Source organism: Asterias amurensis, chromosome 9 (genome assembly GCF_032118995.1).
Source record: "Asterias amurensis chromosome 9, ASM3211899v1".
Classification (NCBI taxonomy): Eukaryota; Metazoa; Echinodermata; class Asteroidea; order Forcipulatida; family Asteriidae; genus Asterias; species Asterias amurensis.
In genome coordinates this window covers 19,894,006-19,908,808 of record NC_092656.1, presented here as the reverse complement: position 1 = coordinate 19,908,808, position 14,803 = coordinate 19,894,006, and the positions used below count along the sequence as shown (strand labels likewise).

Here is a 14,803-nt window from a genome sequence, read left to right as displayed (position 1 = left end):
GGTTTTAACCTTGGTGTAAGATTGTGATGGCTGGACTTTTAGCACCAGTTTGATTGTGGTTATTTATAGGTGTCGTGATTCAGTAATATGGGTGCTGACAGGTCTGGGTACTATACTCAAGATCAGCCTAGTGTCTCTGTCTCTTACCTTTGGTGTCTTTCTTTGGGTGCACTTCCCTGAGAAAGTTTATCTTCTTGCTTAAAGATCATGTCACAGTTTACTGTAGACTTTTTATGGATTTTCTCTTGGTGTTAGAAGGTTGGTTGTGGTTATGTTAAGATCATATTTTATGTTTTATAGGAGTGAGGTCTAGAGTTTGACAACCTGCGGTGTAAATTATATCTCACTTGAGATTGTTTCCTGTGTTAATGAGGCCCTCTGCAAAGATGAAAAATCACAAATTGGTATTTTGAGTCAATACAGTTCAACTGCAATAAGAAGATGTCACGCAACCATAGAAATGATTAAATCTGAACATGGTCAGAATCTCAGTAGGTGAACTTGTTCCTTACTGTCTATTTTGGTACATTACAGGTGTTTGTTCCCCAAGGAAACACAAACACAAGTTTAATTGCACTAGCCCTAAATCCCCCCTCCCCCCCCCCCCCCCAAAAAAAAGAAAAAAGTTGAAAGAAAGTTTTTGCATGATCTGTCAATTAGATCATTATGGTTTGTTTGTATATCGTTATAATGATTATAAATGTTATTGGATAGAGGTTTGTAGGTTAAAATTGGCAAGGTTGTGTTCATCATTTTCCATTTGATGGGTAGGAGCAATGAGGAAGAAATAGAGTAAGTACTTGGTTTGCACAGGGACCCAATAGGAAGTAGGAAGTATGATATTCAGTTTCATACCAAGACCCTCTGAAGGCATACAGCTCTATCAAGAAGTTGTCTTCCTGTTTAAGGAAACTGTAATTAGCTAATCAGAATCGTAATCAGCTATCATGTGAAGCATGGGTAAGTCAACACTACCTGTGTTAATTAAGCTAAACGATGGTGTGAGAAATCTTACAAGTAGGTTTTAATTCAGAAAGTTTGGTTCACCAAGAGAGGCGTTCAAGTAGAAAGTGGTTTTAATGAGTTGTTTGCTAGACCAGTTACAGGTGGAGCCGATAATTGGATTTGAAGGTGTGTTTAAACAGTTGACACCCCTATTTTTTGGACACCCAACAACAAGACAGTTTTGTTGGATAGCTGTTGAAAAATCTTCCTCCATGGTTGTTCCAAAGAGAAAGGTCATTCGTCCATGCTTGTTTTGTGGTTCTGTTCCTATTGTTGTTCATATGTACTTGGTCCATTTTCACATTGTGTCTTTCCTTATTTGTCTCTTTCTTTATTTGTCTTGTATAACTAAATTTTGCCTCTTGAGCCTTGGCCCAATCCAATATTTTGTTTAGTAATTATTTTTTTAATTTGGCTGCGAGAGATTCAATTATCCAATTGAAAACACTGAGGTATGACGTTCTCAACAGTTATTCTTCATCTAGAGGGCTGGTCACTTTGATGCTTTTACCATGTAACCAAAAAGGGGAACAAAGTCTTCTTTCGTAATGAGTGTTGAATAACGTCTTCGTTGCATAATGCGATGGGAAATAATGACATAGATGGGTTCAGGTAAATTGCCGAATGTTGTTACAAACCAAAGGTTTGGTTATTTGTAATCATTTGTTCGAAAGTGATAAATGAATATTGCTTTTTGGGTACCACCTACATGAACCTCATTGTCCAGAAGTAATTCTCTGTTTGCCTTTAGGGCATGAATCCTTACAGATGTAGTTGTGCTGCTTCTCTGTGCAAGCGCAAGAGTGCATCAGCAAACTTTGTATAATATAGGCCTACCAGTAAGATGCTTCTCCCTGTGCAAGAGAGCATAAGATAACTTTTTAGAAGCAGCTACAAGCAGCTACCGGTGGCTGCTTCTCTATGTAAGAGTGTCTTAGAGACATGTGTACCAGAAGGCCGCTTAAATATATGTAGACACATATATACATTATGGTGAAATCATAAAAGAGAGAGCATGTGAGAACTTTTGTTTCGGCTGCTTCTCTGAAAGACATTTCGTGAAAGTGTGATTTCGAGTTTTGACAGTAAATCTTGTCACTATCCTACATTATGATGAGTTCGGCTGAGTACAATGATGATAATCATCTTTTGAAACTATGCACGGTTACTGATATTAACTTTTGTATGGTTGTGATAAAAGGAGACAGGTGCAAGGCCGATGAAAGTAAGACACATTCTGACAAAACCATAAAAAGAGAGTAACAACATTTACTTTGACGTTAAGCCATCTGTAAAATCCCACTCGAGAAGATCTGAGCATGTTTTACTGTAAGATAAGAAAAGAGTTTATCTTTCACTTCACTCCATCTTGATTGGCCCTCAATAGAATTACATGCAGAATTAAATTAGTATGGCCTCCCTAAGCCAACATTATAACAAGCTTACAACACACAATACTGCCGTACAGTCACCAGACTTAAGGGAGTTAATCCTTGAATAACTTGGCACTTTGAGGTGTAAGTGAAAGTGGATTATCAGCTCAGAGTAGATTAGCAGCTTGAGTCAACTCTTTATTGATTAGGACCGCCAACATAGCTTCCTGTTGCAGCCTTGATCTTTGCGACGTGATATTGTTTGCATTTTGTTGTGAAGGAACCGACAGCAGGGAATGTTGCTGGGCGCAAAACCGATAATTCTAGGGTGATAATTTGGTCTGGAGTGTGTCCATAGTCTGGCTGATTTTGTTTGGTAGTTTTTTTTTCTCTCGTTTTGTTGTTGTTATTATTTTAAGAAGATGGAAGTGAAATTAAGAAAATTGTTGTAACAATATACCGAAAACGTTACTGATTGCACGAAAAACTCCTATAAAACATGACTAAATTATTTCTGCTATAACTTTTGGGGTTTGTTATTCTTGCTACTGGAGGCATTGATGTTACCATGTTGTTTGTTACACGGACGAACTCGTCGTTGTGTATTCTTCTATTTTCCCGCCAATTTATTCTGCCTTTTTACAAACACCGTTGCTATTGTTCATTTGACGTCACAGTCAGACTAATTAGTCTTGCTGCAGACAGTTACACGCAAAACCCGGAACTCACACAACGATGTATCGTTCCAATTATTTGTAGAAATTATTTGTTATCAGTGTTCTTTTCTTCGGTTTTAAAATAGGGTTTAGTCTTCTTTTCAAGCCTTCTATTGTGAGCATACACCGCGGAGATATCAACAAAGGATATCCCTATACGGCTAGTGTGAAAAATACCATCGGCAAATCGTCTTTGCGTAACACGCGGTACGTTCACTGCTTTATTCAACAACACCAATTTTTCCAAAATCGTAGTTTGGAGAGAGAGAGGGGGGGGGGGAGGGGGGTCAAACTACATTGCAAATGGGTGACAATTAGGCTGCGATGATTATCGGACAACGTCTTGAAAGAGAATGTGTGTGATTTGAAGGAGTCTGTTGACTATGTGTAGAATATTTTCTCGGAAGGTGTTTTTCTGAAGATGTCAACTATTGTCTGAAGTAGTTGTTGTTGCACAATGAGTGAATAATGGGAACACCTTAGTGTAAGGAAAGAGAGTTGTATACTTACAGTGCAGAGCAGATTGCTTTGGGATCCGTAGCGCAGAACTCTGGTGTGCATTTGGGCTTACACGATAAACCCTGGTCTAGTTGGATTAGATCGGGCAAACCGTCCGCAACGGCAGGCTGAGACCGCTCAATTGGTACTGAAAAAAGGAATTTCAAAAATAAGACTTTAAAAACAATCGAATCAAATGACTTTTAATGTGTGGGTATTTGTGTGGAGCAGTGTGTGAAAGCAATCACTTGCACATCTCTTTAAATAAAACCATAATTTGTATGCAAGATCAATTTGTCATCACTTTTACAATAGGGAATAAAACAATATTGGGAGTGAGAGAACACTAAATTGGCCTGTTTTGAACAAGAAACGGTCGTTGAAAAGAATTATTCCCGTGCAATAATCAAGTTTTTATTACCCTTGTGAAATTTGAAAACCGATGTCAATTCCTCCAAACAATGGCAATACATATATGCTTTCGTCGATTATCTTGAAAACGTTGGGATAGGTCTTCAATACGGGCCAAATAAACGTAAAATACGTCAATGTGTATTGGTTATAAGAGCTCATGTGCAAAGGAAAGTTTACGTCACTATTTGCGGCTTTGGGAAAGTTGCAAGTGACGTTAGGGGGAAAATCGATATAAATATTTAAACATGTGGTGTCCCGTCAAAGTCATAGAATTCTGGAGGAGATATGTTTTAAAGGCAGTGGACACTATTGGTAATTACTCAAAATAATTATTACTCATTATTATTAGCATAAAACCTTTCTTGGTGACGAGTAACGGGGAGAGGTTGATGGTATAAAACATTGTGAGAAAACGGCTCCCTCTGCAGTGACATATAGTTTTCGAGAAAGAAGTAATTTCCACGAATTTGATTACGAGACCTCAGATTAAGAACTTGGGTCTCGAAATCAACCATCTAAACGCACATAACTTTGTGCGACAAGCGTGTTTTTTCTTTCATCATTATCTCGCAACTCCGAGGACCGATTGAGCTCAAATTTTCACAGGTTTGTTATTTTATGTACATGATGAGATATACCGAGTGCGAAGACTTTTGACAAAGACCAATACTAGTGTCAACTGTCTTTAAAATGTGCACCGTAGATGGCTGCGTGAGCCGGCTGTACTTTGTTGCTGGCATTCGGCTATAGAGTCTTATTTCAACGTATCGTGGCCCTTAGGCTAATGTTCACAACGGGTTACCAATTGACAAAATACCAACTAATCATTCCTTTACAAGTATGTGGTCATAAATGGTTGAAACGAGGCACGTTTTCCTCAACCATTGCACACCAAAGAAGGCTGGGCTGTTTATAACAAATTGATTATTATTTATCCTTTGCCGAACCGTTAGAGGGAATTAGTGTCCAATTATTAGCTTTTGTTTCAGGGACACTTTTTTGATGCACCTCTGGGTTTGATTTAAATGGAGCAATTTCTTGAGCAATCTCTGCTCACTAATCAGATATTAGCAATCGATACAAGACTGTGGTGCAACGCATTTTTTAAATTTGTTACCAGTTTGGCTGAACAGCATTTCTTCCTTAGCTGAGTCAATTTTTTGTTAAACGATTTGGGGTTGAACAAAGACAAATTGACTAGAGCGGGATTTGGACCAACGACACCTGTACCAACGTGTCGGCGCTCTACCAACTGAGCTCTAGCTCTATGTTGGTGGTCTCCCATTGTTGTAGCCAGGGATCACACCCGAATTTACGTTACAACCTGGGATGCTGCAGCCTGGTGGTCACCTTCAGGGGATGCAACTTTTTGTTTCAGATATCATTTAAACCACAAAGAAACTGACTGGGTCAATATTTTAAACGGTTTTGGGTTGCACAATTTATTATTTGGTTCGAATCCTACTCTAGTCAATTCTTTGTTCAACTCCCCCAAAACAATTTATTATAGTAAGCTGCTCTATAAATTTGAACCCTCCTAAGCCGTTTGTTGTCTTTTTGTACCGGTCTTAATTGTTCACATGAAAACAAATGTAGAGATTATAAGAACAGAGCTCAATTTTAAGCCAATTGCCAAAATTAAGTCATTCCAAATCTCAGGCAGGTTAGGTATATTGAAGTCCTACTATAGGCGAGCGCGGTGTACAGGTGTAGAGTGATTGCACTATACACATTGTTTGAAAGTAATGGTGTGGAAGCATAGTAAATGAAGTGACACGTCTCGAGATTTTATTTCATACAAATTGATCGGTGTCATCGAAGCTGTATAAACAGAAATAATTCAATCAACCGGCCGCCCACGGTACACGCTCAGAAAAAAATCCTCAAAGTAACGCCGTGAAAATACGTCAGTGTTCTACCCCTTTCCTTTGGAAGCAAAGGTGCTATATGAACTGTTAACACCTAGATTCACTTTCGGGCGTTCATTTTCTTGGGTGCGTTTTGCGTGGAGTTGTAAACCTGTTCATCAACAAGTGTCATAGGGCATAACCTTTTAAACAAGAATTCCAAATATTCTTAATTGAGAAGTTTGTGAAGTTGGAAAGTTTAGTTTGGGTTATAAGTGATGAATGCAACTTCACAGCGCGTGTAAGTTTTTTTGTTTTGTTCGATGTGATCGCGGAAAGAGTGAGCAATATGCAAATTTGCGTTCTTTTCATTTTTCATTTTTGATAGCTTGTTGATTTTAACGGTAAATCTTTACACACAAATCAGTTAAAATGGCATGATGGATTTTTATTCATAACTGTTGATCATTGACTGCGACTTTTGTTATGGTTTTCCATGCAGCAACTGAAATTTTAATATATATTTTACGTTGTGCAGAATCTTAGGATGATGACGCCATTTCTCAGAAGAAATCTACTTCGTAATTAATTTCCTTGTTTTCGAGTGATAGTTACTTTAAGGGTTCGTGGTTTGCCTTTGAATACATTCCGGGTTGTCCTTATTTCAACAAAACGTATTGACTTTAATAGCAACACGTAAATTGTTGACCTTGGCCTATATGAATTTACGTTCGGAGTGAGGTATGTGATTGTTGGCAACTATATTAGGCTAGTACAGTTGAAGACCAACCATGTGTGCATCTCTGTGTGTAGATAACCGAATTGTATGTGAATGTCATCATTTACTCAAGAATCATAATTATCAATCTATTACACTTTTCTTTACCGTTTGGAACAAATTTAAATTCTCCATGCGTTATTTTCACGTCCGTATTTTTTTGTGATGATTAATTTACAACAAGAATAATTTATTTGACATCGTGGCCTATTGTATAACAAAATATAGCTCTATAATGGATAGGAACTCATAGGCGGTTCTTTGATGTCCAGTGAGTTGAATCAGTGAGTATTATTAGCGGGGGAGTGTTAGCGAGCGGGACACGCTAGCTTGCAACGCCGTGTTAACGACGCAAATCCCCCACGGTCTAATTGATATCAATTGATGCCGTGAATTACTCGGGCGTTAACAACCAATCACGCCCATTTCGTCTGCCACAAAATCACCTCTAAAAACTAATAATATAGTTTTGGTTAACAAGTATAGATTATAGACTAAATTGATTTTATTTGCACCTGTTGTTTGTGAAATTGCTTCATGTAAGACCAAATCAGTTGCAATTGTGGGGTATTTTGACCGACAATGTGTTTAATTTTACGGTCGTTAATTTCATACAAGAAAACAACTTACAATCAAAGTCAGTAATAATAGTGTAATGTCAGTTGTAAAATTGCAACCCGATTGTGCCTGTCTCTTGTGAGTTGTTTTACTTGCAAAATTTACGATTTTAAGTGACAAAGGTGCCGTGTGTGGTATGACAAGTTCAATCGAGCTAGCTACAAAACATACAAGTATCCACTTAGCCATAAATAATGGAAGAGAACCTACTTGGACGGCAGATTCCTTTCCGTTGTTCCCTTGGTACATCACTCTGGACTCCAAGCATAGCATCATGTACACATTCTAATCCCGCATCACAACTCCCTAAGTAATTCCACTTGCCGCCACAGAGTTCTTCCTCAACCTTTAAACATCGAGGACAACATCCACATATCCCGGAGCCTATTCCTCCTTTACAGTTCAACTTGGAGGGTTTCCTCGGGTTGCAGTGAAGCTGTTCACAAGGTGGACACCGTAGCTGTTCGACCTCACGACCCCGACGGTCCTTGTCCCTACTACGGTCTGCTCCGTGCTGTCGACGGCGGTTGTTCTTCTCGGATTCATCTCGTCTCGTCTGCCGGTCTTTCTCCTGGTCGTGGGTCTTATCTCGGTTCTGGTCCCGGTTCTTCCCAGCTTCGATCGGTGTGAGAGCAATTAGTCCTATAAGCCACGTCAACAGGCAGACGGTTGTGAAGATCCCCAACAAATCCATGGCAACACAAGTTTTTTAAATCGATGTTTTATAACAAATAAAACAGAGAAAAAGAACAGTTAAAATTTAGCCTGAGGGTTTAGGAGGAAGAGGCGATTATCTTGCACAGTGAAGTGAAGAAACCTCGAAGACACGACCGACTCAAGCCCAAGCTTTGCGTGAAGCAACCTACAGGCGAGTTGGAAGTGAAACGACCAGCTCCAAAAATCCTTCTTTTAAACGTCCCAGGCCTCACCTAAAGAAGGGTGAACTTTTTTATCGCAGATTGATGGGTAGATTTTCCAGACCCTTTTCTTGGTCGTTAGTTGTTTGAGAAGTTTCGTCCGTCAATTTTTGGATTCCCAAAGCGCCAATGAACAACCAGCATGCACTCATCACCGGCCACTATCGGAGGCGTGAAAACTTGAAATTAAATACTCTGAATGATGAAGGAAAGATTCCGCACTACTGCTGATGAACATCGTGAAGTTGCCAAAGTCTTTAAGAAAAACGTGTTATGCGTGTCAAGCTACTGGCATCTGACACTTTTGTACTTGGGGAAAGTAACACGTGGTTTGCCGACAGCATCGGTACAAATTTAAACTCATTGCACGCTTGAATGCGTTTCAGTGGAGGTTATATCGTTCTAGCAAATCATTGGTTCGTATCATTGATCTTCCGTTGTGTATTGGTTAGTTCCGGATTCCTATGGCTAAACATATTACATGCCAGTAATGCAATCGTTTACTGTGTGCTATGCTCATCTTTTTCATGAATGAACAAGCCAGACATGACGTCAGTAGTTGAAGACCAATCACGCCACGTTGTGACCGTGGGACGTGAATATGGTAATTTGGTGAACTGGTATTGGCTGTCTCCATTGCTTGACAGTGACTCTTGACCAATGGCATGATTCTATTAGCTACGTACGCCCGCCCTCTTTGTCAAAATGAGTCACACGATTTCATATTGTGAGCAGAAACACTTAATGTTGTTGTACATGATATTCAAGAACTAAAGGATTAAGTTGAATGGTTTTTGTTAAGTGCACGGAAAGTTTGTTCAGGCTTTGGTTGTGGTTTCAAGCAAGATTTGTTTTGGTTGGAATGTTTTGGTACTTCATTTCAAATGTTGTTTACAAATGAAAGAAGTAGTCATTGTGGAGTATTATTCGTAAAGGTCTGTTTGTTGTCATCAAATACAAATTCTGTTTCTAGCCTTTGATAATAGTGGTGAGATGTACTTACTGTAAATTTTTTCAATGGCCATTGTATTAAGGAAACACTTCGTCGATAGTGCTTTCAATGTTAGATTGTAGAGAGACTGTGCTTTCAATGTTAGATTGTAGAGAGACTGTTAGAGTCACAGATTCATGTCAAGTTCATCATTTTCATTTGAACATCATGATAATAGAATCGATGCAGTGGTGGTAGATTCACCAACAGAGGGCGCTAAGGTTAAAAACCTTTGCTTTACTTGTGAACCACTAAATAAACTCCCATACCAACTAATGCTAGTTACATTTAAAAAATACTTTTAAAAATTATTTTTAAGTCTCTCAGCCTCTTTAAAACAAATTAAACAGTTTTTTGGACATCTAAACTTTAGATTTCTTGTAAATTTTGGGCAGGTTGGCCGTTTGGGATTTTTGCTAATTACCCCGGAAAGTAACTCTCCTGAATTCCAAAACCAATTTGCTGCCAGTTTCCATGAAGCATCCCTCTTTTTCCCAAACCAAAAAGAACCAACTTATCAAGCAAATAACTTTCATGGCCCCTAGAAATAATTTAATGACAAAATGAGAAGATCAGTTTCAGCAATTGTTTGTTTTTATTTGTATGCTTTGTTAGAAGAAAAAAAAACATAATGCAAAACAAATTTAATATTTGCGCAGTTTGCCCTTCTCTTAATATACACATTTCAATGAATACCACAATCAACATTTTTCTTTAATTTCATCTTAAAAGAGGGTGACATTGCCCCCTTTCAGATCAAGATGATTCTATAAAAACAAAACCTATACTTTTGGCACAAAAAAATAATCTTGTTTGGTTTTAAAAGTACAGATAAATTCATGTCTCCTATCGGTTAGTAAATTTTTCAATGTTTGTAACATCAACATTTTTATGCCCAGTGCAATCTTGCATTCCCCAACAAAAACTGTTGAAATACGACTTCTCTAAATTGAAATCTATCTGTCCTACTCACAAAATGAATTGAAATTATTCCAACTCATACACATCTTAAGATAATATCTTTCAGTCTCTTATTAAATAAATGGTAGGATTCTATTAAATGAAAACCAACCCAATGTGCACTATCTAGTCTTCGTTTGGCGTGCGAGGCCCACAGTGACACCTGACCTAACATCACCAATAGATGGCGCTATACCATAAAATAACTTTCACCCCTTCAACACTATTTGAAACTAAATAACAACTACCAACATCCTTCTCAATCGAAGCTGGAGGTGTTGAAAGGATTGCTCAGAATCTGTTTTTTCTATGTGTATCCTGTTTAGTATCTAGATTTTATTGCTGAGAAGTACAAACCAAAAACTAGTGGGGAAATGAGCTGTGATGACCGTCGATGAGTCACTTTACTTTGGGTTAATTTGATCTAAATTAAGCTAATTAATTGGGAAATAACTGTTTGTTTCCATGCAATCCTGGCAAAGCAAATTTGCTAACGACTCCTCAAAGCTAAGGTTAGATGAACTTTCACAGAAGGGAAAACCTTTTAGCTGTTTAATTCTGGGAATATTTTTTTATGGCTGTAATCATGTTTTATGTCAATTGTACAGTTAAAAAACATGAATGTTAGTAAAGCTTTTTAAGAGAGTCATACATAAGAAAATTCACCAAAAAAACAAAGGATTTATCTGATTCCAATTGTTTTTGCATCCACCCTTAACAAGTGTTGTGCACTTTTTGAGATACATTTATAATCTAAGGACAACTTATCAACTGTTCACAACATAAACTAAGGCACAATTTTTTCTGAAATAATATTCTTAAAGGCAGTGGACACTATTGGTAATTACTCAAAATAATTATCATCATAAAACCTTTCTTGATTACGAGTAATGGGGAGAGGTTGATGGTATAAAACATTGTGAGAAACGGCTTCCTCTGAAGTGACGTAGTTTTTGAGAAAGAAGTAATTTTTTCACGAATTTGATTTCGAGACCTCAAGTTTAGAATTTGAGGTCTCGAAATCAAGCATCAGAAAGCACACAACTTCGTGTGACAAGGGTATTTTTTCTTTCATTATTATCTCGCAAACTCGACGACCGATTGAGCTCAAATTTTCACAGGTTTGTTATTTTATGCATATAATAAGATACACCAAGTGAGAAGACTGGTCTTTGACAATTACCAATAGTGTCCACTGTCTTTAACGGACACAAGAAGGATTCACAAAAACAGAAATAAAAGATAACAAAAACCACTTCATTACAGATTCTTTACAGTTAGCTCTGCATGGCTTTCTTCTATTTACATACATAAATACAGGATGTAAAATAATGCATTCAGCTGGCAGAATAAATATTTCTGTACAATTACTGCCAATAATGACAGTACATCAAGTCTAAAGAAACTCTAGAGTTTGAAGTAACTCAGTAAATTACGAGCATACGCATATTATTTACAGCGAGGGTAGTAGATTTTAAGTATTATATTCGTATTAGAGTAATGTTTACATAATAAATAAGAGTTTATAGGTCATAGTTTAGGAAAATTAAGAAATCCAAAACAGTGTTTTGGGTCAAAATCCGTTGTACTTGGCAGTTTGGATGAACTGGGTCCTTCATCATGAATTTATGCCGTAAGAAATAAAGTAAAAGGAAAGTAATAGCGTACCCAGGATTATAATTTCAGTATTAATAAATTGTACAAAATAATATGATAGGAAATATATTTGGTATGAATTATTTTTTTATACAAAAATTTATGGTCTTATAATAGGTAAGGTTGTTTTTTAGTAAAAAGCTTAGAATATCATTTAAGAAAAACAAAACAGGGAATTACATTTTTTGTAAAGGTTCAAGATTTTAATCTATTTTTGTCAAAGTACATTTGTTAATCAACCTAAACCAAATTGTCCAAAAAGTTCTACTAAATACTTCAGCTTAAAGAAGCTATGTCAGATTTTTGGCACCAAACATTAAAAAATAGATTTTTTTTAGTGAATGGTATTTCAAAGAGTATCACTCGCTCTAACGAAAACAAGTTTAACTTTTACTTTTAGTTTTAATGGTCAGGAACCATGACAAAAATTTAAAACGTTCCTTATAAAACACATAAGAATTGGTCACGTGATATATTGTCGCGATCCCAACAAAACTAATTTTGAGCGCTTTATTTTACTGCTACTAATAATTGGCGGACTTTTTCGAGCAATGGCTCAAATGAAAGCTTGTAACCTTCTCGACCCCCATCAAAATACCTATCGAATTTTAAATCAAAATTTTGGGGTCAAATTGGCCAAAAATCTGACATAGCATCTTTAAAGTGGTACAACTTAACCATGTGCAACAATTCTCAACATTGTAACATAATACAAAGCCCTTCCATTATTTTGTCAAAACGTTTATGGTACACATTATATTAACAAGAGAAAATCTTCTCCCAAATCTGAGTTAGTTTTATATTAAAGGCAAGAATAAAAGTATTACGAGAATCTACGACTGTTACCGAAGATCCAGTCGTTATTAAATGGTCAACTTTACAAAATAAACATTCTCTGAAACTCGGAGCTCAAACTTCTCAGTTAAAGCCATAGGACACTTTCGGTACAGAAAAAAAATTAAAAGTTCACAGATTTACAAATAACTTACAGGGTTTGCAGAAGGTTATGGTGAAAGACTTCTCTTGAAATATTATTCCATGAAATGCTATATTTTTTGAGAAAACCTTCAAACAATATTAATTCTCGATATCGAGAATTACGGATTTATTTTAAACACATGTCATGACACGGCGAAACGTGGGGAAACAAGGGTGGGTTTTCCCGTTATTTTCTCCCGACTCTGATGACCGATTGAACCTAAACTTTCACAGGTTTGCTATTTTATATATAAGTTGTGATACACGAAGTGTGGGCCTTGGACAATACTGTTTACCGAAAGTGTCCAATGGCTTTAAAAATTGAGTCGTAATTTCAACGCTAAGAATAAGGTACAGCTTTAGTTTAAATTTGAATGTTAGGGTTTGTAACATCCCAGCTGGCACTGGTGTCAAACTAACCAATACCTAGTGGAAAATGTACACCAATGCCACCTTAAGAAAACATCAATAGGAAATGGATTTGCTTTATCTTATTAACAACCCATGACCGATAATGGGTATTATTTTAGCAAAAGTAGAAGGCAGAACAGTAACAGTTTTTCCGACGTTACAAATGCTATTAAAATATTTTCTGTCATCAGGATTTTCAAAGACATTCAGTCTTTTGCTCTACACTGGTTACCAAAGCTGTACATTATCTTGACTCAAAGAGGGTACAGACAACAATCTGACCTTTGACCCATGTTAAAACTACAGGGAAATATACAGAAGTAATTACTAAGTCTTCACTTTTCCATAACATTTTATTATCTTACATCATATTTTGTGGACATTTGCATATGATACAGAATTAGAACAGTAGCATTTTTTACATACATAATGTGAATTCCTAGCAGTACATTAATACTGTATGTATCCTTTTATAATAAGCACAACTTTCAATTGAACAAAACTGACATAATGAAGTCTAAGTACTGTGTACAGATATAACATTCATCGTAAGACACCATGTTAATATCAACTTGAAATTGGTTCCATTGCATTTAGGATCTACATCAAGACGAGTTCGTAGGGTAGGGTTGGCTGAGATAAACCAAGAATAAGGCAAGAACAGTTAACTTGATAAGGTCTCGGCCGAATTCTGTAATTTTTTTTAAATCCAATTACAATCCAAAAGAACAACATGATCCTTACTTGATGCTACAATATCAATCAGGGCGGACTGTTTAACCTACTCCTCAAGTATTGAAACCCGGGCTGTATTTCAAAGAGCTGCGATTGATCTTCAGATGTTTATCAATCTTAATTGCTTAGCAAAGTTTCATTTTGTTACAGTACACATTACTATGGCAATATTTTGCTAACATGAGTTATATGCAGTGCATAAATTAAAGCCTTTATAAAAAATAATAATATATGCGGCAACGTTAATGCACTTTTATTCATTTGTATGTCTACACATTTACTCTTTCGGGTACGAATCTTATGCAGCTTCCATAAAAGGAGTTTCAAACCCTTTCTGTTTCTGTTGCTTTTCAAGCCATCATTTACACAAACACACACCCATACCTGCTGACTTTCTGAATGCAATAGGACCACGGACAGCCAAACTTAACATGCTTGCGTAGATTGTTAACTTCCAATGTTGCAGCTAGGGTTTAAGCATTGGAACCAAGTTACTCCTATGAGCACGTTTTACAGCAAGACGTTTGATACGCATGAAGTTGACACTTTTTCATCCTCTTAACAAGACTGCAGAAGTTCAATTCGTCTTCACATACTCCTGTATTTTCAAGAAAGGAAAAGAAAATCACAATACTATAAAACAGCCCTAATGAACAAGTTTGCACAGAGCATTTTTGTGCAAGCGGGATACAACATATACTGATGTGAGAATGTCCGTATGTTGTTGATTGTCCATTGGTCTTTTCAATGGTTTGACCAGCTAAATTGTATAAGTGATTTGTGGCACTGTATGGTGAGGAATCAATATATATTTGGTTTGTCGTAATACCATGTGTGTATCTACTTGCCAGGTAGATTATGTTCTTTTGAGAATTTGTCTTGCTTTATATTCTACTACTGCAGAGT

The 14,803-nt window shown here is 36.8% G+C and overlaps 3 protein-coding genes across 6 annotated transcripts in view; 1 reads left to right on the top strand and 2 right to left on the bottom strand.

Moving 5' to 3' along the window:
- The window catches only part of LOC139942350 (uncharacterized), a 44,146-nt gene extending 35,575 nt beyond the window's left edge, over positions 1-8,571 (bottom strand). Inside the window, exons 1-2 of the mRNA XM_071939191.1 lie at positions 7,460-8,571; positions 3,605-3,740 (exon numbers count right to left, since the gene is read on the bottom strand). Coding sequence (XP_071795292.1) covers positions 3,605-3,740; positions 7,460-7,943 — 620 coding nt within the window. The 5' untranslated portion in view covers positions 7,944-8,571. The remainder of the gene's footprint in view (positions 1-3,604; positions 3,741-7,459) is intronic.
- The window catches only part of LOC139942349 (cyclin-dependent kinase 7-like), an 82,109-nt gene that overhangs the window by 64,153 nt on the left and 3,153 nt on the right, over positions 1-14,803 (top strand). The window lies entirely within an intron of this gene.
- LOC139942347 (ADAMTS-like protein 1) overlaps positions 11,378-14,803 on the bottom strand; it is a 109,451-nt gene continuing 106,025 nt past the window's right edge. For all 3 annotated transcript variants that reach the window (XM_071939185.1, XM_071939184.1, XM_071939183.1), the window contains one exon: positions 11,378-14,495. In XM_071939185.1, coding sequence (XP_071795286.1) covers positions 14,395-14,495 — 101 coding nt within the window. In that variant the 3' untranslated portion in view covers positions 11,378-14,394. The remainder of the gene's footprint in view (positions 14,496-14,803) is intronic.